Source organism: Equus przewalskii, chromosome 2 (assembly GCF_037783145.1).
Source record: "Equus przewalskii isolate Varuska chromosome 2, EquPr2, whole genome shotgun sequence".
Lineage (NCBI taxonomy): Eukaryota > Metazoa > Chordata > Mammalia > Perissodactyla > Equidae > Equus > Equus przewalskii.
In genome coordinates, this window is record NC_091832.1 from 40,342,065 (window position 1) to 40,366,650 (window position 24,586).

At 46.1% G+C, this 24,586-nt stretch overlaps 1 protein-coding gene and 1 long non-coding RNA gene across 4 annotated transcripts; one reads left to right on the top strand and one right to left on the bottom strand.

Annotated features, from left to right (window-relative positions):
• On the top strand, positions 1-20,667 carry EXOSC10 (exosome component 10). Of its 2 annotated transcripts, XM_008522098.2 has the most exons (25): positions 1-942; positions 2,611-2,747; positions 3,443-3,566; positions 4,625-4,729; positions 5,043-5,208; positions 5,372-5,486; positions 6,555-6,630; positions 6,834-6,944; positions 7,145-7,288; positions 7,799-7,989; positions 8,996-9,152; positions 9,320-9,468; positions 9,633-9,683; positions 10,281-10,392; positions 11,669-11,719; positions 11,880-11,958; positions 12,053-12,162; positions 14,191-14,286; positions 14,536-14,610; positions 15,779-15,866; positions 17,102-17,175; positions 18,003-18,171; positions 18,965-19,026; positions 19,598-19,674; positions 20,526-20,667. In XM_008522098.2, exons 1-25 carry the CDS (start codon positions 832-834, stop codon positions 20,554-20,556), a joined length of 2,661 nt encoding a protein of 886 aa, XP_008520320.1. In that variant the 5' UTR covers positions 1-831; the 3' UTR covers positions 20,557-20,667. The 2 variants fall into 2 exon arrangements, 1 of the variants encoding a protein (XP_008520320.1); XR_545204.2 differs by having other exon boundaries at positions 532-942; positions 18,965-19,674.
• On the bottom strand, positions 14,827-23,935 carry LOC103552239 (uncharacterized). 2 transcript variants are annotated; one of them, XR_011537580.1, is made up of 4 exons: positions 23,794-23,935; positions 20,659-20,755; positions 19,872-19,914; positions 17,432-17,563 (listed from the first exon to the last, which is right to left on the bottom strand). It is a non-coding gene; the product is annotated as an uncharacterized lncRNA (long non-coding RNA). The 2 variants fall into 2 exon arrangements; XR_545203.2 differs by lacking the exon at positions 23,794-23,935 and having other exon boundaries at positions 14,827-17,563; positions 20,685-20,813.
• Positions 23,936-24,586: the final 651 nt, after the last annotated feature.

Genomic DNA, 24,586 nt, shown 5'->3' on the forward strand with positions numbered 1-24,586 from the left:
ACACCCGACTGAGCTTCCCAGAATCCATCCATGAGCTGCCTGATACTACAGTGCCTCGTTCATAACAAGAGCTCTTCCAGGCATTCGTGTAACAAATGTTTGAGTTCCCGCTGTGCCTTAAGAGTGGTTTCAGGGGCTGGCCCAGTGGCGCAGCAGTTAAGTGAGCACGTTTCGCTTTGGTGACCCAGGGTTTGCTGGTTCAGATCCCGGGTGCGGACATGACACCACTTGGCAGCCATGCTGTGGTAGGTATCCCGCATGTAAAGTGGAGGAAGATGGGCACGGATGTTAGCTCAGGGCCAGTCTTCCTCAGCAAAAAAAGGGAGGATTGGCTGCAGATGTTAGCTCAGGGCTGATCTTCCTCAAAAAGAAAAAAAAAAGGCAAGAGAAATGTGACAGTGGCTGGGAGGAGGCGTGGGGTCGTGTTGTCTTTGTTTTGTCTTTTTAATTGGGAGAGATGCCACCATACGTGTAGGCTGTTAGGAATGAACCAGTATCGAGGGAAAAGATCGGTGACGCCAGAGAGGGGATAATTGGAGGAGCCAAGATCAAGTGGTGAGCAGAGCACGGAACCAGAGCTCAGGAGGAGCTGGCTTTAAATATGAGGATAACTGGGTCCTCTGGGTCCCACCCTAAAGCACAGGATTGCTAGGATGATACAATCTGAGGTTAAAGAAAAATGTCAAGTCCCCGGGGTAGGGCGGTAGCCCTGAACCCTCAACTCACACTCCCCTCAGCTGTCTCCCCGAAGACAGCCTTTGCACATGCGTGGTGCGCGCCCGTCGCGCCGCCCGAGGCACTCTCGCGAGAGGAGCCGCGCAGGCCGGAAAAATGGCGCTTCCCAGTCCCGGAGAGCCGAAGGCCCCGGCGGCGACAAGCGCAGTCAAGTCAGACGGGGAGATGGTGCTGCCGGGCTTCCCGGACGCAGACAGCTTCGTGAAGGTGAGTTCGCGGGGCCTCGGGGGCACCAGGAGCTGCCCACGGCCGGCCGGAAGCAGACCCGGGCCCTCTCGGCGGCCGCCCTCCCGGCCGTGCGCGCGCCGCGGCGGAGCCCGGGCAGGGGTCGGGGGCCGGGGGCCGCTACCCGCGCCGGGCACAGTCTGTCCCTTCACCCCCGGGCGTGGGGCCTCGCACGCGGACACCGAGGGACGCCCCGCTTCCCAGGGCCCTCGTTCTGCATGTGAGCGCATCAGCCTCAAACTGTGTGTGTGTGGAGCGCTGTCTCCGCGTGCTGGGAAGGGCTTCCTTGTCACCCTGATGTCCCCGGCCCTCACGACCTCGCCCCGCCCAGGCCCAAGCCACCCACCCAACTCTGCGGAGGGGCTCCGCCGCTTTCCGCTCCCCACACCTGCCGGCGTCCTCCCCGCCCGCGGCGGCCGTTGCTCTTCTTCCCTCTGCCGAGGTCCAGTCCTACATAATCCCAGACCCCGGGTTTAATGTCCCCTGTGACAGCTGTCACCGAGTCGTCCTCCTCTAAGTGCCTCAACACACTTATCAGTGCCTCCTTGAAGGAACACGGAGAGGGTTCATTTAAATTATTTGTGCACTGCTGCTGAAATATGAACAAAGGTAAAACTAGATTTAAACGCCTCGTGCATAGCTCCTACGAAGCTTCTTACTATGAAACTAAAATAATATGTAAGTTAGCACTACGAGTTCCCAAAAACTCCACTCACATTATATCTAATTAGCAGATGCTATTATTAATTCATTTATTTGGCCCAGAGTTGTTCCTGGGCCACTAGCCATGGTCCTGATGAGGGGCCTGGCGTTCATGCTCACAAGCCACCGTGTACCCCACCATCACTCAAGTTCCCACCTCCTTCCTCTCTCTTTTTCTTGGAAAACGTTTATTACACAACTCACAGTGATGTCATTTAGTCTTCACATGACTGACCGTCATTTATCTATGATGGTCACTTCAGGTTTTTTCTCATGTCTACATAACAATTAAAGTAGAGAACTGCTTGGCGCTAACTGAACCATAAACACAAGTCCAGTTGTGAGCAGTAGCCGTCGTAAATTGATCATCCAAAGGATCTAGAATGTTCTTATATTATTTTCAAATGCTTTCCCAAATGAAAACACAAAAATAATTTCCTGTAGAAAGCTCATGGACCTGAATTTGAGCAGTAATAATAACAGCACTATGTGCCGGCCACTGTCCTGAGTGATTTCATTAGCTCATTTAATCCTCACAACAACTCTGTGGGGTAAGCACTTTTATTATGCCTGTTTTTCAGAGGAGGAAACTAAGGTCCAAATAAATGAAAGAACTTGTCAAAATCACAGTTAATAAGTAGCAGAGCCAAGATTCAAACCCAGGCCATTTTGAGTATTAGTCATATTATATATGTAGATGTTATGCCTCTCCCTACCCTCCCGAGAATGTAAGCTCCCAAACTTGGTTTTATGTTCACCTTTGTATCCTCAGGGCCTCCTGGGGAAAAATCGGCACTAAATGAATATTTGTTGGATGCGTGAGATTGGATATCTTCATCATCTAGCACAATGTGTTATATATAGTAGATCTTGAAAAAAAAAATGAGTTACTGAATGATTGGGGACCCACGTTTAAATAAACTTGCTTGTTTTTCTGCTTTTTGACAGTTTGCTCTTGGGTCAGTGGTGGCAGTCACCAAAGCATCTGGGGGCCTGCCACAGTTTGGTGACGAGTATGATTTTTACCGAAGTTTTCCTGGCTTTCAGGCATTTTGTGAAACACAGGGAGATAGACTGCTTCAGTGGTAAGTACTATGTATTGTTTTCTTGTGTCGAAAGAAATGAATATAAATAAGTAGATAATTTTTCCTGAAATTTGTTTTTTCTTACCATAATTTTCTGTACTATGAAGAGCTCTAAAATGTAAAAATGAGACAATGGATTTTGATTAGGGAAAGGATACTTAGTAAATTTTGAGTTTAACTTTTTAAAAATGTATTGACTTTTGCACCTATAGACGATGAATCTTTTTGCATTAACATGGGGCTTGAAAACCTAGATCCGAGATTGTCTCACACAACTTGCAGTCACAAGTATTAGCTTTGTAATAAGTATGTTAGGACAGACAGTGTACAAACATTGATTTTGTTTAGCAGTTGCATGACAGAATTAGAGGATCTGTTTTAGATTTCATGTTAAAACAATGAATGCAGAGTACATTATTTACATAGTATTTTATACTTTTTTGAATTTAAAGGAAGCTTTGAGGTAATTTCTTCCACTCCTTCAACTAACAGATGAGGAAACTGAATCTTAGTAAGATTTAGTAAATTGCCCAAGGCCACATGACTAGCAATGTTTTTTGCTATAACAGTGCAACTTTTATTAGTTTGATCAAAAAGTATTAGGAATAGTCTGAGCCAAGCATTTCAAGCTTTCTCGCAGATTGTAAACAAGTGAATAAATGTATGTAAGCTAACCTTGGTTTTCCTGTCCTTAGCATGAGCAGGGTAATGCAGTACCATGGGTGTCGAAGCAACATTAAGGATCGAAGTAAAGTGACAGAGTTGGAGGACAAGTTTGACTTACTAGTTGATACCAATGATGTTATTCTGGAAAGAGTGGTGAGTATTGCACCTTACTCTTAAGATAACTAACAAATAAAGAGCTTTTGTATTAAAACATGAAAAGAAACTCAAGCACCTTAGGAAATGAAAAGGAAGGAAGTTTAGCATTTCTTGCCCTTTACAACATTCCATTCCTCTGATAATTCGCTTCTTTTTCCCAAAAATAATATAGTTGTCTTTAAATATATCACTTAAAAATGTCACTACCCAGTAGAAGCCTATTTTTCAAGTACCTTATTACTAATCTCCCTTCCAAATTTGCAAATCCCATTTGTATTGCAAGAGAAGAAGCCTCTGGATACAGAGCCCAACCACAATTTGGAGTGTTTTTACTGTTACTCAGAATCTGCTAAACATCCTGACTCGCATGATTGGAAGGAGATGTGGATCATTCCATCTTGCTTACTGTCCATTTATGCCTAATTCTACAGCAGCACACTGTTTACAGAAATACACAGAAATCGTCCAAAACAAATCTAACCTTCAACCATGTGACAGTCCTGCAAATATTTAAATCATGCTCTCCGGTCCCATGAAGTCATCTTTTCCATAGGCTGGATGCCCACAGATCTTTCAGTAGTTTCTCTTATTTTATGATTTCAGTCCTGCTGTGCTACCCTTTGTCACCTGAGTGCACTTCTGTCAGTAGTGCCCAAACCGATACTGCACGTCTGCTTCTACAGTACAAAGTGGACTGGGACCCCCTTCATTCTCACTCTAAATACTATCCTTCTACGTTTAATATATGCAGTCTAGGGTCTCTTTAATTATTTTGGTGGGCCACATCACATTGTTAAATCATTTTTGAATTTTCGGCCCAATTCAGAACTGTAAAGAGAATTGATCAAGGGCTGGGAGTGGCTGATTACTGCCCTGTCTTTGAGAAAATAATGCTGTAATTACTTGCAGTGACTCTGTAATCACCTCTCATACAGTGATCCACTCTTATTTGTATATATTCTCACACATAAATCTCTGAATATATTTCTTAAAAATTTTAGGTACTTACTTGACTAACTCTGAAAGGAAGATACTGATCTCTCTTCCACTCCTAGGGTATTTTACTGGATGAAGCATCAGGTGTGCATAAGAGTCAACAGCCTGTCCTCCCTGCAGGATTGCAGGTCCCCAAAACAATAGTGTCCAGCTGGAACCGTAAGGTGAGGGCATCTTTTCGGATTAACTAGAGCTTCCAGTGTCCGCTTCGGAGTAGGACTTTGTCCATTCTGATTTGCATTTCTATTAATTTATTGGACACAGAACTGGCCACTGCCTAACTTCTTCTCATAAACAGACACAACCTAACTACGCCCTCTTCTCTACTTTACACTCCCTAGTCTCACATGCACATCTACCTTCTTAAATGAATGGCTCTTGGAATGCTCTTGTCTTCTTGGAAAGCATAAATTGGAATTTACTTTTCTAATTCATGGAGTTTCTGTGTTATAAAGTATTTGTATTTGTTGATCATAGGCAGGAGAATATAGCAAAAAAACAAAATCTGAAACCTTCCGGCTGCTTCATGCAAAAAACATCATCCGACCTCAGCTTAAATTCAAAGAGAAGATTGACAATTCCAACACCCCGTTTCTCCCTAAAATCTTCATCAAGCCCAATGCTCAGAAACCCCTCCCTCAGGGTAAGTAGTGTGAACTGTGCCTAACAAAAACAAATAAAGGGGAAAAGGTCTCCCTCCCACCTTGCTTTCTTCAAAGGGAGGCACTTAACGCGTCCATAACTGGACAAGACGTGAACGTGTTTCTCTTTTGTGCTGGTGTCTTCGTCACTGCTTGGGTCTCCAGCGCTCTCTAAAGAAAGGCGGGAGCGCCCGCAGGCTCGGCCCGAGGACTTGGACGTCCCCCCTGCCCTGGCGGATTTCATCCATCAGCAGAGAACCCAGCAGGTGGAGCAGGACATGTAAGTGGTGGCCTCTCTGAACTTTCTACTCCAAGTGCTTATCTTTATGCCGCCTTTCCACTCTGTTTCACTTTTGTAAAATTTGTAAATGAAAACAAAGAATCTGAGGAGTGGGTGATTTTTCACATTGTCCTTCCATGGATCTTATCAGTAAAACCCATTTGTGTTCACAGAGGGCCTTGTCCGAGGATCAGCTTATGTAACCCTCACTGCAGTCCTGAGAGGTAGCACTTGCTCGCATCCCCATTGTATAAATGTGAAAACAAAATTAGAGATGCTGACTCCCCACAGAACTAGAACTTGAAACCCAAGTTTTCTTAAAATTGTCTTTCCTTTATATCACTCTGCCTTTCTTATTAGGTGGGGACTAAAGCAGTAAGGTAAGGCTCACTAATAAATTCAGTAAGGAAAAGGCGTTTTTCATTGGCATTATAAGCATCTTGGAAAAACTTCACTTAAAACAGACAAAAGGACTTTGCCTTCAGTATAAAGAAAAAAGGTGGTGAAAACTTTTGTTAGTATTGGATTTTTTCTCACATATAGCCAGAGTCTGTCTGAGCATTCATTCCTTCAGCCTCAACTCTGCACTGTGAGACCACAAGCTAAGTGCTAGAGAAGTAAGGGAATGAAAAGTGGCCCTGCCCTCCAGGAACGCACAGACTTAGGATTTTTATTCAAGTATATGATAAGGAACAGAAGAAATACATTATTTGTTGTATGACCAACTGAGATATTTGCCCCATCCTCTCTCACTTCACAGATTTATTATTCCAAACCACAACACATTTTTGTATCATCCACAACACCAACCATACACTGTTTTGCAAATAAGTCCTCAAATCTTTATAAAGGAATAGATTTTTAACTATCAACTTTAAGGGTGAACAAGTATCGCCTGATTTTTTCTGATGCACTTGAATTATCATTGAAATAATGATGCTTTTTATAGAGAAAATATCATCACAATGATATTTTCTCATTTGTTTTTACAAATTGAATTAAAGCAATTGTTTTCCCTTAATCATGGAATTAATCAAAAAGATTTTTCTTTTTGTTTTATTTATTCAGGTTTGCACATCCTTATCAATATGAACTAGATCACTTCACTCCACCAGATTCAGTCCTTCAAAAGCCACAACCCCAGGTTGGTTTATGGGTGGTATCTGGGTAGCCCAGGAAGAATCAAATAAATAGATTAGTTGATGTAGTTTTGGCTTTCCTTCAGTATCTTTAAAGTAAAGGCTTACAACTTTGGGTCATTTCTTGAGCTCAGAATTCATACTGTATTCATGTGAAGCATGATTCTTAATATTCCTCTCTTTTCCTGCTTGTACTCTTATGGTCCAGTTATACAGACCTGTGGCAGAAACACCCTGCCATTTTGTATCCTCCCTGGATGAACTAGTGGAACTGAACGAAAAGCTCTTGAATTGTCAAGAATTTGCTGTAGACTTGGAGGTAACTTGATGACCTTGAGTGAAATTTTTACATTTTCTTTGAATTCATCTACTCAAGAAGTGTAAAATTAATAATTTAAATCAATTTTTTATAAAAATTAATCATATAATTTTGCTTTATAACTGACTTTTCAAAATCAGTAAAGGAAAGCTTCGTAATATCGTTTTTTTCCTCTTCTCCCTTCTTTCTCTGTGTTTTAGCATCACTCTTACAGGAGCTTCCTAGGGCTGACCTGCCTGATGCAGATTTCCACCCGAAGAGAAGACTTCATTGTTGACACCCTGGAGCTTCGGAGTGACATGTACATTCTCAACGAGAGCTTCACAGACCCAGCTATTGTTAAGGTCAGCCAGCCTTTCCCAGCTCTTGCATGTTGAGTGTAAGATTTAAGAGCTTTTCAGTTTACTATTTCATTATTTCAACCTAGACCCAATAAAGTTGAGAGAAATAATTGTAATTTCCTACTTTAGGGTACCACATGCTAAACTGCTTTTGTTTTTAAACCCGTTAGAACAGCTAAGACTTAGCTCGTTACCACCCAGAAAGATGTTAAATCATTTTAATGACTACTGCAACCATGCCATCAAGATTGTTTGGACTTAATGACTCCCCTTGAAGCTGGTAGAGCCGCCTTCTTAGAGTCATTGGCTGTTAGCAGTTTCAGACTTTAAGAGTATGCAATTTAGGAATATAGAAGGCTGTGGCCCAAATTAAAGGAAGCATTTAAAACTGAACCCATCTTAATCTTATACTGGCTTCTAATTCTAGTGTTCTGGTAACCTGGAGGCAGAGTTCATTTCAGAGCATAAGTGGCCTTATACCATTGGACTGCATGACTGTGGTTTTGTTTTCAGGTCTTCCATGGTGCTGATTCAGACATCGAATGGCTACAGAAAGACTTTGGGCTCTATGTAGTGAACATGTTTGATACCCATCAGGCAGCACGCCTTCTTAACCTGGGCAGGCACTCACTTGATCATCTGCTGAAACGCTACTGCAGTGTGGAATCAAATAAGCAGTATCAGCTGGCTGATTGGAGAATACGGTCAGTTTGTTCTTGAGGAGGCAATACGGATGGCAAAAGAAAGTGTGGGTGCTCATTAACCTCTCATCCACAGAGACCTGCATTCAGGCTGTAACACTATTTGAATGTTAAGTTGAAAGTCACTGGGCTTTTCTCCAGCTGTTTTCAGGGCATAAGCACAACTGGAAGTTTTAGGATGGTAATATGGAGTTTCTCTTGGGCTGATTCTGTTACACTATGCTTCATGGACATAGGCATTGAAAGAGACGTGCCATGTCAGTATTTGTCCATGCCAGTCTCTTGTTTGAAACTCAGACCTCCTTAGTAGGGGTGGTTGTATATGTGCCTGAGATGCTCTCCCATAGGTATGGGAGAATTCTAAGGTACATAGTTGATTTAGCCTTATAGTAAATGTTTACTATAGTATAAGATTATAAAAGAGTCTGCCACACTTCTGGAATTCTGGCTCAGCTGGATCATTTTCAGATGGCTAGCTTCCTCTGAGGTTGCAGCTGATGTATGAAGAAGCCACTACGTTTTTCTCCAGGTCTGTGTGCCAGAATTTCTAAAGAGAATCTAATAAAGTCTGAATATAAGATGAAAATTGACAAAATCTAAAAACCACTACCTGTTATGTAACACTTGCCATGTGCCAAGCGCTGGGTCAGGAGCTTTAGGGATGTTGTCCTGTGTAATCCTCATAACAACCTATGAGATGCTTTATTTCCATTTTACAGCTAAGGAAAGTGAGCTCCAGGACAGATATCTGGAGCTAAGATTCAAACTCAGGACAACAGGGCCCTTATTTTTAACCACATCATTAACCTGCCACCCTCTCTACCCAGCTGTGAAAACAGTGGCTTCTCATAGTAAGATGCAAGAAATGCTGCTAAAACTATGGTATTGGCTGGGAAGGAATCCTTGCTATCAAAAGGAGCCAGGAAAGTCTTAGCACCCCCGGAGTAGACAAATCAAATTGCTGCGCCTGGGGAACTCGGTGAAACAATTTCCTCTATTCCAATTCTAGACCTCTGCCTGAGGAGATGCTCAACTACGCCCGCGATGACACCCATTACCTGCTTTACATTTATGATAAGATGAGGCTGGAGCTGTGGGAGCGAGGCAACGACCAGCCTGTCCAGTTGCAGGTGGTGTGGCAGCGGAGCAGGGATGTCTGCCTCAAGGTAAAGCCTCACCAGAGCCACACAAGTTCAGACCCTCTCTTTGTTTCTGATTAGGTCCTGTTTCTTTGGTTTGCTCTTTGCATTTATGAAAAGAGCCAAACGTTTTGAAGAGTCCAGGGCACAATTTTGATTCCCATTGATCTTGAATATTCTCTAATATTTTGCAGAAATTCATCAAACCTATCTTCACGGATGAGTCCTACCTTGAACTGTATAGGAAGCAGAAGAAACATCTCAACACACAGCAGTTGACAGCCTTTCAGCTGCTGTTTGCCTGGAGGGATAAAACAGCTCGTAGGGAAGATGAAAGTTATGGGTAAGGGATTAGAGATTCTAGACTGAGTAGGTCTGGTAACAACGAAATAATGGACTTTTTTTCTTTTTGCCATGAAAGTTGGTTTTGTTTTCCCCCTGGGTTATAGCATTTAATGGAACTTGCTGGCTGAATTTAATATGATTGCATTGTGTGTTTTGTTCCAGATATGTACTGCCAAACCACATGATGCTAAAGATAGCTGAAGAACTGCCTAAGTGAGTCTGAGAACTGATTAATACGTTCTGACTTTCTCAGTAGAGAAATTTTGTCCTTCAAAATCAAGCTTCTCTGATTGTCATTACCTCAAGGCTGTTTACTCAGAGAAGATTAGTGCTCTAAGGAAATTAGCAAGTCCAAGGAATTCAGAATTTCTGCCCTCAGGCTGCCATTTAGGAACTAAAACGTCTGAACTGGAACTGGTTATGGTCATGCCTGATAATTTGGTCCAGTTTAAGTCTCTGAGCCTACGGCATCCACTTTCTGGGGAGAAAAATGTCTCAGATTCTCTCCTGTGTGCTTTCTTCCAGACTAAGGTATCTCATGACTTTAAGTGTTTTATAATGTTAATTGAAGTGTAAGCAAAGAATCAGAATTCATAATCTTCTGTTCACCCCATTGCAGAAGTGCAGATCAGCAAAGGTGTGGCACTTCCTTCCAGCTTTCTCCTTTGACAGGAGGCAGGCTGTAAGAGAAGTCTACTCAAAGCCTGGTGCACTAGCATTTTGGCTTCACCTGATCGTTGTTCTTGTCTGAAAGCTTGTGAGTGCTGTGTTCCTAAGTGATAAGTTGATTATGTTCTTACTTGTCTTCAGGGAGCCTCAGGGCATCATAGCTTGCTGTAACCCTGTACCACCTCTTGTACGGCAGCAGATCAATGAAATGCATCTTCTAATCCAACAGGCCCGAGAAATGCCTCTGCTCAAGGTTAGAAGCTTTTCTGCTGACAGTTCCCAACTCAGCAGGGCTGTTCTGTCTGCTAGCATCTTACTCCTTGTTGTCTCCTACATACGTGAGCTGGTCTCCTTTCTAAAACCCTCAAGGAGATGATAGGAGCTAGGAAATCCAGTGGGCATGTCTTGTTTATGACAGTCAAAAGCTAAAGCTTATCTTTGTTTTTTTACTACCTTATCTTTGATAATCCAACGTCAAGAGATGTCTATTGACTTGGGCCAATTAGCTGTTGTTCAGAGGCGGTTAACCTGGTGGAGTAAAATGGAGTGGGGATCTCAACGCAGGAGCTCATTTTGGAAGCTGGCAGTGGTCCAGCGGTGAAATGATAGAGCCCTGCTGAGTGTGGTGGTCCCAGAAATGGAGAGGACAGTACAAGAAGCTTCATTGGAAGAGAAGATTGATGCACTTAATAACAGACGATGAGAATGGCTGCTGCTTTCTGAGCACCATGCTCAGTACTTCAGAGGTTCTCTGAATGGCCGATGGATTTGGGGGTAATGGAAGTGGAGTCAAAGACAGCTCTCTCCAAAGATAAGGCCTAGGTGACGGGAAGTAGGAGGCCCTGGGTAGAAGTGGGGATTCAGAAAGCTAATTAGACAAGTTTAGATGAAAGTAGACTATCCAGCTGAAAGTACAGATACGTGTCTCTCTGTGAGTGTGTGTGTGACACGTAGGTGTGAGTACACCAACATGCATCTGTGTGTGTCAGTGTGCTCTTGTGTAAATAACGCAAAATGTTCAAAGAGATTTGCATGTTTTGGTTTGTGTTTTATTGGGGCAATTTTTAATGTGTTGCCTCAGTAGCAATATAAATATGTAGTAAATCATGTTTGTAACTTTTTGAAAGATTATTGATCCAGGAAGACTTAAAATCAGCCCCCTTGAGGTGAAAAAGAAGAGAATCTGAGGATAAACACATTTACAGTCTTGATAAAACTTCTTTCTTACCTCTACCGTTTGTCCCAGTGAAAAGAGAAACCCTCGTTACTAGAGAAGAAGCTCTTTGGAATCCTTCTCTATTGTGCCTAGTTATGATAAAGGGTTTCATTCTTTCATTCAACAAATAATTATTGAGCACAAAGTAATTATAGTGCCAGGCACATCCCATCCATGATGGGATGAAAGAAAATCTCTGGGCTCTTGAGAAACACAATCTAGTGAAGGGACACAGTCTGTGCTGAGGGAAAAAATTGTATGTGTCATCAAGTTCAGGCAACTTTCCTCAAATTCTCTTTGTTGTACTCTTTAGTCTGAAGTTGCAGCTGGAGTGAAGAAGAGTGGACCACTGCCCAATCCGGAGGTACAGTGATGTATTTGTTTTCTCTTCTTTGGGGAACACATCCGTGAAAGCCAGTGCAAAATACCCTCCCTGACAGAGCCAGTGCCCGACACTGCAGGTGGAAAGCTGCCGCGTGCTTGCTGGTTTTTCATTCTGGCCTCTGGGTTTCTTTTTGATGCAGAGATTGGAGAATGTTCTCTTTGGACCTCACGACTGCTCCCACGCCCCATCAGATGGCTATACTGTCATCCCAACCAATGGTAATGTAGAGGCTCTGGAACGTCCTGGAGAGGCTGGGAATCTGCCTCGTATGCAACCAGTAGGCTTTGATTGTACTGACTTCCGTACCTCTAGGGCCTATGCCAGTGCAGAAACAGGCAAGCCTCTTCCCTGACCAAAAAGAAGAGGAGGCCCTGCTGGATACCAAATGCCTGGTTGCTACTGCAGTCATCACATTATTTAATGTGAGTAACATGGGAACCTCGGCGAGGTGATGTAGAACCACAGGGATTTATTGGGTGCGTCAGACAGGCTGTCTGCCTGGAGTGTTGCCTCCACCTTTGAGATGATGCCAGAGGTAAAGGTCAGCAGCGTGGAGACAGGTGGGCGAGCTGGTGTTTCTACCCTGGACAAGGTGGTCTGTAAGAGGTTTGGGGAGGATTCTCTCGTGAGCTCCGTGCGCAGCAATCTTCAAGGAGGGGTTGACATCTCGATACTCGCTAATGCGTAGCAGGGAGGAGGGCGTGGACTGCAGCGATCCTTAAGCAGGACATGTACCCTACAGCCACTGTTAAGGGACAGTTCACCCTGATTACCGGAAGGGATGGCGCGAGCTCCCCGTGATGAAGAGTATGTGCCGCAGGTACCTTCCTGACTGACGCCAGCACTGTCTATATGTGCTTTGGGCGAAAAAGAGAAAACTTTGAAAAGCATTGCTGTCCACTGTGGCTCACTAGAGAAAGTAAACAGCAGGGTATGCAGGCACCAGTAAGTGGGTAGAAACTTGTTTGCCGTCCCAGAGAGAGGCTGAGTCATGGTAGGCAGTGACTCCGTCCAGTCTGCAGACCCAGCGTGGTCAATCTGGGTCAAGCTGTGTTCCTGGAATATGCGTTGAGTTGTGACAGAGACTCCTGGTCTGTCCTACCCAGTGAGCTTTTTGTTTCTGCCAGTGACTTGAACTCCAGGTTCTTTGCAAAAGGAGAACCGAGTGCATTTGTTGGTCAGGATGGATGGATACTAAAATGACCATGGATAAAAGGAAAACGCACAGATAAAACTCTGAAACTACTGCAAACAACAGATGTGGTAGAAAGAAAAAATCCTAATTTCTAGAAAGAAAGAACAGAAAGAAAAGCAAGGATACTATCTATTCGGATAAAGATGAGTATCAAGCTTAGCATATGTTCAAATGATAAAAAGCTGAGTGGTCGCGGAGGTTACAGCGTTACAGTTCACAACCGTTCCATCATGCTAGGACGTGGGGTCAAAACCAGGAGGGTGAAATGCCACCTGTAAAGTGTACTGCTTGGGAGTTAACTTTCTTTTTCACTTAACTACATAAATTTATATTGGGTCTTATTTCCATAATTCGTGAGAAAAGTCTAGGAGCTTTAGTTGACCACTGAGTTAACTGAGCCATGATTAAGCAGCTAAAAACGTGAATGTGAACTTTCGGCTGCACAGATGTGAAAGTGCTGTGCTTTATCTAAGGGAGGCTATAGTCTCCCTGTGCGCTGCGTGGGAGGGGGTGTGACTACAGAGCAGGCAAGAGGATGGCAAAAGTTTTATGAACCCAGTTGGAAGCAACATTCCGTTGCATAATTTCACTGATTACCCATAAAGGTTTATAATGTTTAGGTTATAAAATTTCAGGTAAGTGTCAGATTATGATCTCAAGTTCTGGAGCCAGGCAGACCTGGGTTTACCTCCTTGCTCTGCCCCTATTAGCTGTAAGGCTCTGGAAGACTTTCTTTACCTCTCCAAGCCTTGGTTTCCTCATCTGTAAGATTGTGAGAATAATACCACCTACCTCATACATTGTAAGAACACAGTGAGAATTCATTGATTCAATAAATATGTATAAAACACCCTAATGTGTGCTATTACAGGCTGTTACAGTGCCTTATACATAGGAGAGGCTTAAAAAAATTAGCCGTGGCCAGCCCGGTGGCGCAGCAGTTAAGCGCGCGCATGTTCTGCTTCGGCGGCCTGGGTTTCACCGGTTCAGATCCGGGGTGCGGACCTGGCACCGCTTGGCACGCCATGCTGTGGTAGGTGTCCCACATATAAAGTAGAGGAAGATGGGCACAGATGTTAGCTCAGGGCCACCCTTCCTCAGCAAAAAGAGGAGGATTGGCAGCAGTTAGCTCAGGGCTAATCTTCCTCAAAAAAAAAAATTAGCTGTTAGTACTGTTCCCTTGCTTGCATCTTAGTGTCACAAAATGATTATGGTTATAAGTGATTGTATTGTGTCTGTTTGTCTGTCCCTGCAGGAACCTAGTGCTGAAGAAAATGGAAAGGGTCCATTAACGGTTGCACAGAAAAAAGCCCAGAACATAATGGAGTCCTTCGAAAATCCATTTAGAATGGTAAGTAATAGTGTATATTAAGGACTGACAGGATATGCAGAGATTCCTGCAATCATTGGTGCTTTTTGCCTGGAAAAGAAGCCGGAAGTCTTCGGAGAAAGGAAGCCTCTGAATACAGTGTGTCTCAGCTGTCCCTGTTGTCCAGTTTGGGACTTGGAGTCAAGGTCTTCCAAGATGAAGCCAACAAGAAAACCCCTGTCTGAGTGCCATTTCTAACAGCATTTAATGTGACTGTTTCCATTTTTCCAGTTTCTGCCTTCGCTAGAACACCACGCTCACATTTCTCAGGCAGCAAAGTTTGACCCATCGTCAAAAATCTATGAAGTAAGTGGATTTGTCACCGTTTCTAAGAATGACTTTCTAAGAGAAGGGACTGTCTTAATTATTTGAACCAGGTTTCTGTTTTAAACAAGCCCACCGGTGAACCCCCTGAAAGTAAATGCAAAAAATGCTTTATGTATAAGCACTGTTTCTAAAGAGAGGGGCCAGAACTTCAATCGGATTCTCAAAGGGATTTGGGGACCTTTTAAGAAGCATGTCTTTGTTCTTATTTTTTTTGATTGAGGTTTAATTTACATGTAGTAAAGTGCACAGATATTAAATGTACAGCTTGATGCATTTTTATATACAAATATTACTTTAAGCCTCTTAAAGGTGACAGCTTAAGTTTTAAAACACTCTGTCTTATATTGTTTGGTTTGTTTTTAACAGCATTTTGAATAAGAATAAGAAAACACCTTCCCTGGGTCCCCATGAGATGCTCCTGGGAGCCAGCGTGTTATTGTCTGTTAAAAGCCTTCTCCCGGCAGGAGGTAGCTGCTGCGGTCAGATGGGCGGCCTGGCTCCCTCTGCCCACCAGCACTGTTCTTTCATTAGGGAACCAGACTCAGCCCCAAACCCCGATGGGCTTCAGCCCTATTGTTGGCGGTGGTGCCTGCTGTTTTTAGAAATGGGGAGTCAGGTGGAGTTGCCTCCTCGCCTCTTTCCCCCACTGGTTGTGGCACATTCAACAACCGTACATCCCTTGCAGTGCTTAACGCGCAGTATCACCTAGCTGCGTTCCGTGCCACGGGTGAGTGTGCTGTCGTGAAGAGGCGCATCGGACTTGCAGAAGTCCTGCCTGGAATCCAGCTCCACTGTTTACTGACTGTGTCCTCTCGGACAAGTTATTTCGCTTCTCTCAGCCTGTTTCCTGTCTCTAAAGTGGGGTGATGCCTTCGTGCCAGGGTTATAGAAGGGATTGAATGAGATGACGGATACGAAAGCATCTGGCCCAGGGCCTGGAATACAGTTGTACTTTGTCCTTCTTAATTAGTACTTTATAGATAAAGCCAGCATGAGATTTTATTTTTCATCTCATCCAATTTGGAATTTATCACTTGGAATGTGTGTGGTTATGAGGTTAGCGTGCCTGTATCCCCTTGTTAAAAAAATAAAGCATTCCTGGGTAGCTGAGTTCTGGAGTTTTTTGTTTTGTTTGTTTTCATTGTAGATCAGCAACCGTTGGAAGCTGGCAAGCCAGATACAGGTACAAAAAGAGTCTAAAGAAACTGCCAAGGAGGAGGCAGCTGAGCAAACAGGTAGCATTCACTTCCTTGTAAATTCAGCCAATGTGTTTGTTAAAGAACAGCCCTTGTCCATCATTGTTTCTCAGCCATTCAACAAAGTGCCTGATACAGAGTGAGCAAAACAGACACAGTGCCTGCCCTGTGGAGCGCACCCCTCCTGAGCTCTGGGGCACAGTAAACCAGTGCATGTGTGATCTGTCAGGTGGCAGTGGGCACTTACACAGAGAGAGGGGCAGGAAGAGCTTAGGCGTGGGCATGAGGGAGTGTGATGGCTATTTCTAGACAGCGGTGAGAAGGCAGTCTCATGAACGTGATGTTGAACAGAGAATTGTGGCGCTCTGGGGGAAGAGTGTTCTGGACTGATGGCACAGTGAGTCTAAGGCTCCGGCTGGTAGCTCTCTGGGCACACTCAAAGAGTGGAGGCAAGGAGGCCAGTGTGGCTGAAGCAGAGTGGAAGAAGAAGAGAGGTGGAGGTGAGGAAGGAGAGCAAGCAGGGGCCTGTTGTAAGGACTTTGGCTTGTGATCCAAGAGAGGTGGGAAGGCCTGGAGGGTTCTGAGCAGAGGAGGGACAGGAACTGACTTCTCTTTGAGAAAGCTCCCTCTGGCTGCTGGTTGAGAGGAGGGCCTGGAGGGCAGGGCAGGGAGTCCAGTTAGGAGGCATGACATAATCCAGGCGAGAGATGCTGCTGGCGTGGACGGTATGGTAGCCGAGGAGGTGGTGAGTAGTTGTCCGAACCTGGATGCATCCTGCAGTGAAGCTGACAGCATTGGATGACGAGTTAGATGCAGCATGTGAGAAAGGAAGGAGGTGCTGATGCAGGAATGTTATGTCCTGAACAACTAGAAAGATGGGGTTGCCATCAACAGAATGGGACTGCAGAGGGAGCTGGTTTGAGGCGGAAGAGGTTTGGGTTCTGGTCCTTGACGTGTTATGGTTGAGATCCCTACTGAGCGTCCTCAGAGAGATGTCAGCTAGGCTGTTGGATGTAGGGGTCTGAGTTGTTGGGAGAAGAGCAGGTGCGGGGGTCAGACTGAGAGTGCAGGTGCAGGTGCAGGTGAGCAGAGCGTCAGGCCGGAGCCCTGCGGCGGCCATCCTTCAGACACGGGGGTAGGGGTGGAACCAGCAAAGGAGACTGAGGAGCGGGGCGGTGCACTCAGCTGTGCTAACCACAGTGGACAGGTCAGTCAGATGCTGGAGGCTTGGCTGCTGGAGTCAGCAACGCCGTAGACACTTCTCTCTCTTGCAGCTGCCCAGGACCAGGCGAAGGAAGAGTACAGAGCAGCAGCGGAACAGGCCGTGTCTGTCCGACAGCAGGCTGCCGTACGTGCTAACTTTTCTGCTTTTACTTTTGAGAAACCAGATACCCCTGGTGGTGATCAGGAGTTTCCTCAAATATCAGGACTTACCCTGTGCTTCAAATTCATTGCTTTTGTCTTTCCAGTTCAGTTAGTGCCTGCCTCATTTCCCCTCAAAAAAGTTTATATTAGGGGCTGGCCCGGTGGCACAGGGGTTAAGTTCGCACGTTCCGCTTCGGTGGCCCGGGGTTCGCCAGTTCGGATCCCGGGTGCGGACATGGCACCGCTTGGCAAGCCATGCTGTGGTAGGCATCCCACGTATAAAGTAGAGGAAGATGGGCATGGATGTTAGCTCAGGGCCAGTCTTCCTCAGCGAAAAGAGGAGGATTGGCAGTAGTTAGCTCAGGACTAATCTTCCTCAAAAAAAAAAAAAAGTTTATATTATAATTCCTCTTGAATGATTTCTTCTGCTGTGTTTATGGTAAGTGTACCACCAACTATAGCAGTAGACAGAGTATTGAAGCTTACAGTAGTGAAGCCTGCTCTGTGTGTCCCCCTCTGCCCTAGTCAATGTTTCATTCTCCACACCTCCCCCCGCCAGGACTCCAGAATGCTTAACCCCTGCCTTTCTTAAGTGGCCTGATGTCTTTCTTCAGCTAGGAACTTGTTCCAACTGGCTTTAGCCCTGCTCAGACTTTCAGTCAGCGCTCCTCTCCCCATCACCAAATCGATCTTTCCTAGCACAGCAGGCAGCTGAATCCCCAGCAGTGTGCTGCCTCTGGAGACACACAGCAGTATCTCCTGTCTCATACACACCCATGCTTCTTCCCTGTGGGTTTGTTCAATCTACAGCTAGAAAACGCTGCCAAGAAGAGAGAACGAACAAGTGACTCAAGGACCACAGAACAGAAACAAGAGAAGAAACGACTCAAAATTGCCAAGAAACCAAAAGACCCAGATCCACCAGAAAAAGACTTTACCCCTTATGACTACAGCCAGTCGGATTTCAAGGCTTTTGCTGGTGAGGCCAGAACTGGTGCCCTGGAAGAAATGTCTGACCATGTTAGATGGGAGGAAGCTATAGAGTAAAGGAGAAGCACTACTCAGGCCCAGATTAAGCCCTCCCCAAGACATGGCCCCAGCCAAGCGTTACTGGAGCAGTCCAGAGAGAGGCAGGGACAGCACAGAGACCACGCCCCAGCACACCGCCCTCCTGCCTCAGGAGCTAACTTGCACTGGCCGCAGGGCAGTTTAGCAGGCCAGCATCCATTCTAATCGTGGCAGCATCCTTCCTTACAATACTTGTGCTCAGAAACACATTTTCTCCCAGATAGACACACACACACACACACACAGTAAAGGTTTTTTGTTGAGAAAGCCTAATGCCCATGAGGTGAAGCTCTGGTTGCTAGTGAGAGTCTGTCTACTTTGAAGGGGCTGCAGGTGGCAGTCTTGACTCTGCATAGCAGCCTCCTTGGCAACGCGTCCCTTTGAGGAAAGAAGGCGGGGCAGGACAGTGGCATCATCTGGCACAGAGACCAGAATGGGTCTCCTTGATGTAAAAGTGGCCAGTGCCTTAGCCACCTGCCCCGACCTGAAAATAGCTCTCTGAGAAACGAGCCTCGTCTTCGGCTGCCCTTTGCCCCTGGTAACATGATGCACGAGTTTATGTCAGCTGTAAGTGCCTCGTCATAAAGTGGGTAGTAAACTGACAGCCCAAACTTCCTGAATATTGTGCGCCCGCCCAGCAGTAGGCCTGTTGTGTATTAACTCGTGTACAGGATCACTGGCCTCTCTCTTCTCTTCCCTTTCAGGAAACAGCAAATCCAAACCTTCTTCCCAGTTTGATCCAAATAAGCAGACCCAGTCTGGCAAGGTAAGAAATACACTGGAGCACTCTAGCGTGCTCATGGTGCTATTTTTTGACCTCTTCCATTGCTGGGAAGATGGGTCCATCTGGGACTCTTCTTCCTTTGCATGTCTTTTCCCTGACTTCATTTCTTCCCAAGTACAGACAATACTCATCAACTATTCCAGCAATAAAAAAGTTTTGAAAAGAGGCTATCAAGGCTGGCGTGTGGTTGTAAGGGTGTTTTTCTGTGTTTGCTGCCATGGAGACCACAGCTGCAGGCCAGAGACGCTCCGTCAGTGCTGGCACAGGCCTGCATTTGCCCCACGTGGGTGTGGGTACCAGTCAGGGCCCAACACGGCTGAAAGCTTGGCATGTGGGGTGTAAGGCCTGTGTGGAGCCCTCCGGCTCCCTTAGTGGTTCATCCCAAGGGCCTCGTCCCCAGAAACACCCAGATATGTTCATTCAGTTGCAAGAAAACCCAAGTCACACCAGGGGGGCTGGAGTCTTGGGCAGGCCATCTGAGCTCAGGGGTGTTTTCCTGTGTGTCTTGTGGTCATGGCTGTCACTCAGCTTAAATGGCTTCCTGTCTTTTCAGAAATGCATTGCAGCCAAAAAGCTTAAACAGTCAATGGGAAACAAAAGCATGTCCTTCCCAGCCGGAAAGTCAGACAGGTAAGTGGCAGACGGCTGCGTGGCCCCAGAAACCCAGCCAGCAGCTCAGAGAACCTCCCCTACCAAATCCCTCTCTTTGTCATTCAGACTCTGAGATAGGAGGATGGAGGTGACTGCCGAAAGTCACTGCCCCCCAGGAGTCAGATTCCAGTCATTCTTTGCTCTCTCCCCTCTTACCACAGTTTTCCTGGGCTTACCTCAGAGGCAGTAGGTTTGAAGTTTTCCTAAATCAGCTTGTTCCTGAGGAATGAGGGAAAAAAATCAATACACAAATGTAGCTGTTGTCATCATTTAAGAATATTTTAGTTAAAAGCATGAAACCCTAGGGGCCGGCCCGTGGCCAAGTGGTTAAGTTCACACACTCTGCTTCAGCAGCCCAGGGTTTCACTGGTTCAAATCCTAGGTGCCGACATGGCACCACTCATCAGGCCATGCTGAGGCGGCGTCCCACATGCTACAACTAGAAGGACCCACAACTAAAAATACACAGCTGTGTACTGGGGGGCTTTGGGAGAAAAAGGAAAAATAAAATCTTTAAAATAAAAAACATGAAACCCTACTTTTGAGAGCAGACCCTGAGGTCAGAGGACTTGTCCCTAGGGTGTGGCATGATAAGCAGGGACCTGCCCTAGATCTTTGTCAGTGCAGCCTCTCCTTGTGGCTGGCCCAGCCCACCCCCTGTCTGCTGCAGCAGGGATGCAGGGCTGCCCAGCTTGTTTCTCCCGGACCCGAACAAACCACTCTCCCTCAGTTCCGCAGTACTAAGGTTTGCAACATTTTATAAACTGGCTGAGAGGGAACATCCAGCCAGACTGGAAGAAGTAACTTTTGTTTTCATTCTGTCTGTGCAGAGGTTTAAGGCACAACTGGCCAAAGAGATAGTGTTAGAAGAGAGCCTTGGGATCCGTCGGTGGACTGGACGCACCACATGCCGGTGCTGCTTTTGTACAGATTCATTTTTAAACCATTAAAAATAATTCTTACTGGAAGAAAGCTGGTTTCTGACTTGCCTTTTGCTGCCACCACAGCTCTGGCAGGAGAGGACAGATGTCATCCTGTTCAGATCACCATCTTCGGCTGTCTGTGGGTAAGACAGAAGGATACGGTGATTTCTGGAGAAATCCAGAACCACCTCGGAGGAGAAATGCTGGAGAATCTCCTGACTCGGAGAAGGGTGGGGTCCGCAAGGCTCGGAGCTTGATGCGTCAGCTGCACTGTAAGAGGGCTCTCAGCACTTTCCTCCCTCCACCTGCCTCCACGTGATGTGAGTGCACCGGATGAAAAATACCGTGGGGAGAGGAGCTGGTGGGGTGCTTGAGAGCCAGCGCGGCTTCCGGCGCCCGTGGGCTCTTCTCTGTCCCTTTCTCTCTGGTTTTTTTTGTTTTTTAAAGATTTTATTTTTCCTTTTTCTCCTCAAAGCCCCCCGGTACATATTTGTGTATTTTTAGTTGTGGGTCCCTCTAGCTGTGGCATGTGGAACACCGCCGCAGCATGGCCTGATGAGCGGTGCCATGTTGGTGCCCAGGATCCGAACCAGCAAAACCCTGGGCCGCCGCAGTGGAGCCTAAGAACTCAACTACTCGGCCACGGAGTTGGCCCCTCTCTTTGCTTTTTTAACTTTGTTTTTTCCCAATTAAAAAGGTAGTAACATGTTCATTGTAGGAAGTGAGGAAAACATAGAAAAATGCAAAGAAAAATTAAATCATCTGTAACCCTATCACATGGAGATAACCTTTAACATGTTGGTATAAAGGCAAAAACTGTGTATATATTTAATTTACAAGCTTGGATTTATGTTTCAATAATTTTTCACCTTTAAAGTCTCTATTAGGAGACTTTTCTCATTCTAAAATTCATTTTAGGGGCTGGCCCCGTGGCCGAGTGGTTAAGTTTGTGCGTGCACTCCACTTCAGGGGCCCAGGGTTTCACCAGTTTGGATCCTGGGTGCAGACATGGCACCGATCCCCAAGCCATGCTGTGGTGGCGTCCCACACAGAAGAACTAGAAGGACCTACAACTAGAATCTACAACTATGTACTGGGGCCTCTGGAGACAGGAAGGAAAAAAAATTTAAAAATTTAAATTCATTTTAGCTAATCCCCATAATTAAACATTTATTTTCCATTTTTGTACTATTAATAATGCAGCAGTGAACTTTTTGTATAAATTTGTGGCCCAATCTCTGGTTATTTCTTCAGAATGCCACTTGATTTTAATCCTGAGACGGGCTACTAAATCAAGAAAGCACAGAATAATGCTATTATTTTTGTTTTCACAAATACTTAAACAAGGAACCTGTTTTCTTGGAAGTTTTTCCCACAGACTATTGAGGGGGTTGACTGTGTGGATACCCTGTGGGGCTGCCAGGCCAAACCCCACGTCGCTCTGTGGCCACCGAGCGACCACTGGAGCGGGACAGCAGAGCACAGCCATCCCGAGGTACGAGAGGGTCTGTGCGTGTGAGGGCAGGAACGCTTGAGACAGACAGGGCAGCTTGGCAAAACAGGTGTTTCCTCTCTCCTGTGAATACAGTCACTCCAAGGCTAGTGTGGCAGCTCTGGTGCTCAGACTCTGGCTGTTATCCATCCTCAACTCGAACATGGGCCTTCCACCTCACGGGCCGGGTAACTGCCCTGGCTCCATCCATTGCATCCTCATTCCATTCAGCTGGAAGGAGAGAAGGAGACAAGCATCCACTCTCCCTTTAAAAGGATATTGCCCATTTCCACTTCCCATTGGCCAGAACTGAGTCATATGGCCGCAGCAAAGGCTACTGGGAAAGTCATCATTTCGGTGCCCACATGCCCACCTCCAAATCTAGGGTTCTCTTATAGAATTTGGAAAGAATGGACATTGAGGCATAACAAGTGGTCTGCCAAAAAATGGCAGGATCTCTGCTATAAAAAATATGTGAGAATTTTTAAAAGAGAAATTATTTTCTACTGAGGAGGCTTCATGAAAGGTGCATTTGGGTTGGACCTTGAAGAGTCAGGGCAGAAATCCAGGGAACCTGGTAGCCAGTGCTGCTCAAAGCGGGGGCCTCTGAGACCACCTGGGAGCTGGTTAGAAAGAAGAGCCCCATGCTCCACCCAGACCTGCCCAATCAGGACCAGGGGCAGGCACCGACCCGGTTCTAACAAGCTCTCCAGGTGATTCTTAGACATGTGAAAGTTCGAGAACCGCTGTCCTAAGGGAGGTGGTGTGCCCCAGGCCTCGCTCAGTGGGCACAGGTGAGATGAGAACAGTGGGGACAATGGGTTAAATTTCTCATAGAGGTAAAATGATTCCTTGTCCTTTATTTGGAAAATCCTTACTAGTTTTGTCTTTGTGGCAATGATCTTTTTGTTGTTTCTTAAAAAGTTGGGGACCATAGACAGTAGGAGTTGAGGTCTTCTTAGGTGTCCTTCCTTGGACAGCCCGATGTCAGTCCACAAATGTGTCTTTGGAATTTTACTGGTCCATGGAACCCAAAAATCCAGGACTCCTGAGCCGTGGGATGAAAACAGAAGCCTTGGGGGTGTTTGGAGAGCAGCTGTAGTTCCGGTTCACTGGAGCTTCAGGTCACAGTTAGGGCACTTGGATTCCCAGGACCAGGGAGGACAGGCGAGTGTATGGAGGGGCGTGCGTAAGCCAGTCGGGGACTGCTTAGGGATGCGGAACCACAGGGGCCGAGACGGCCTGTGCTCTGGGAAGAGGGACCTGGCTGCTGGTGGGGTTGGAGGTGGAGAGAGTTTATGAGCAGAAGGGCTCTCAGCTCAAGGAGGCACGCTTCTGTGGTGCCCTAGGCAGCTTGCCATAAGCATTTACAACCAAATAACACCAGGTGATAGCCGGATTCATTCCCACTTAAAACCACAGCTGTCTGCCTAGCTGAACACAATGCTTAAAAAATGACTCTCAAGTGCTAACTGCTGGAAAGTCTGTCCGATGACAGACACACATCCCTACCCTGTGGCAGCCCCATTTGGACCACTGCCTCGCCCACCTCTCTCCTCTCCCCTCCCATAAACTGTCTACGCTAGAGGAGGTTGGGATAGTTGATCTATGAGGCACTGATGCTTTACAGCTGAACTTTAAATGCACATTGGCCTGAATTCAGGGAAACAATTCATACTGTACCTTGGTTTTCTCCCTCCTGATTTTCCCCATCAGTTGTGAATTTACCAAGCTGTGTAATGATGGCTACTTCCGGCAAAACCACAGTTTTTCCTCCTTGTGATCTGAAGTTGAGTGGCATTTCCGGGTTCATGGTCCCGTGTATCTTGGGGACGTCTTTGCCTGTAATTTATACCGGGTCTCCATTTTCTCTGAACCTGGAAGGTTTGAGCCACTGCTATACATGCTAGCCTGGAGGTCCCACTTGCTCTTAGTGCTTGAGGTCAAGACCACAGTTTCAGCTTCACCCCCTCTACAGAAGGGCCAGGGGTGTCATTCACGGTCCTTCTCATCTGAGGATGCTGTGCGGGAGCAGCCTTGTTCCACTTGCAAGAGGGCTAGGATGGACTTGACCCTCCCCTGTCCCTTCCATGCAGGGCCTTAGGAAAGCCAGGGCCCCTGTCTGGGCTCAGCTGTGCAGCACCTGGAAGAAAGTCAAGACAGCTGATTCCACGAGGTGCCTGGACAGGCATCCTAGCCTTCCACATTCCCTCAGCCTGTTATCCAGTGCTGCCAGCTACAGACACCATCCGTAGTCTCATGGAGCTAAGTCTGGCTCAGGGTACACACAAGTGAACAGGCGATCACAACTCAGAGGCGTCAGTGTCTTGATGGAGGAAGCACAGGCTGTGATGATGCAAACTCCTCGACCCAAGTACAGGGTGAACCCAGTCAAGCCTGTAGTAACTGGACATACTGGTCGACTGCGTCTTACCTGCTTTGGCGCTCCTAGCCATTCTTCCACATCTTGGCTCAT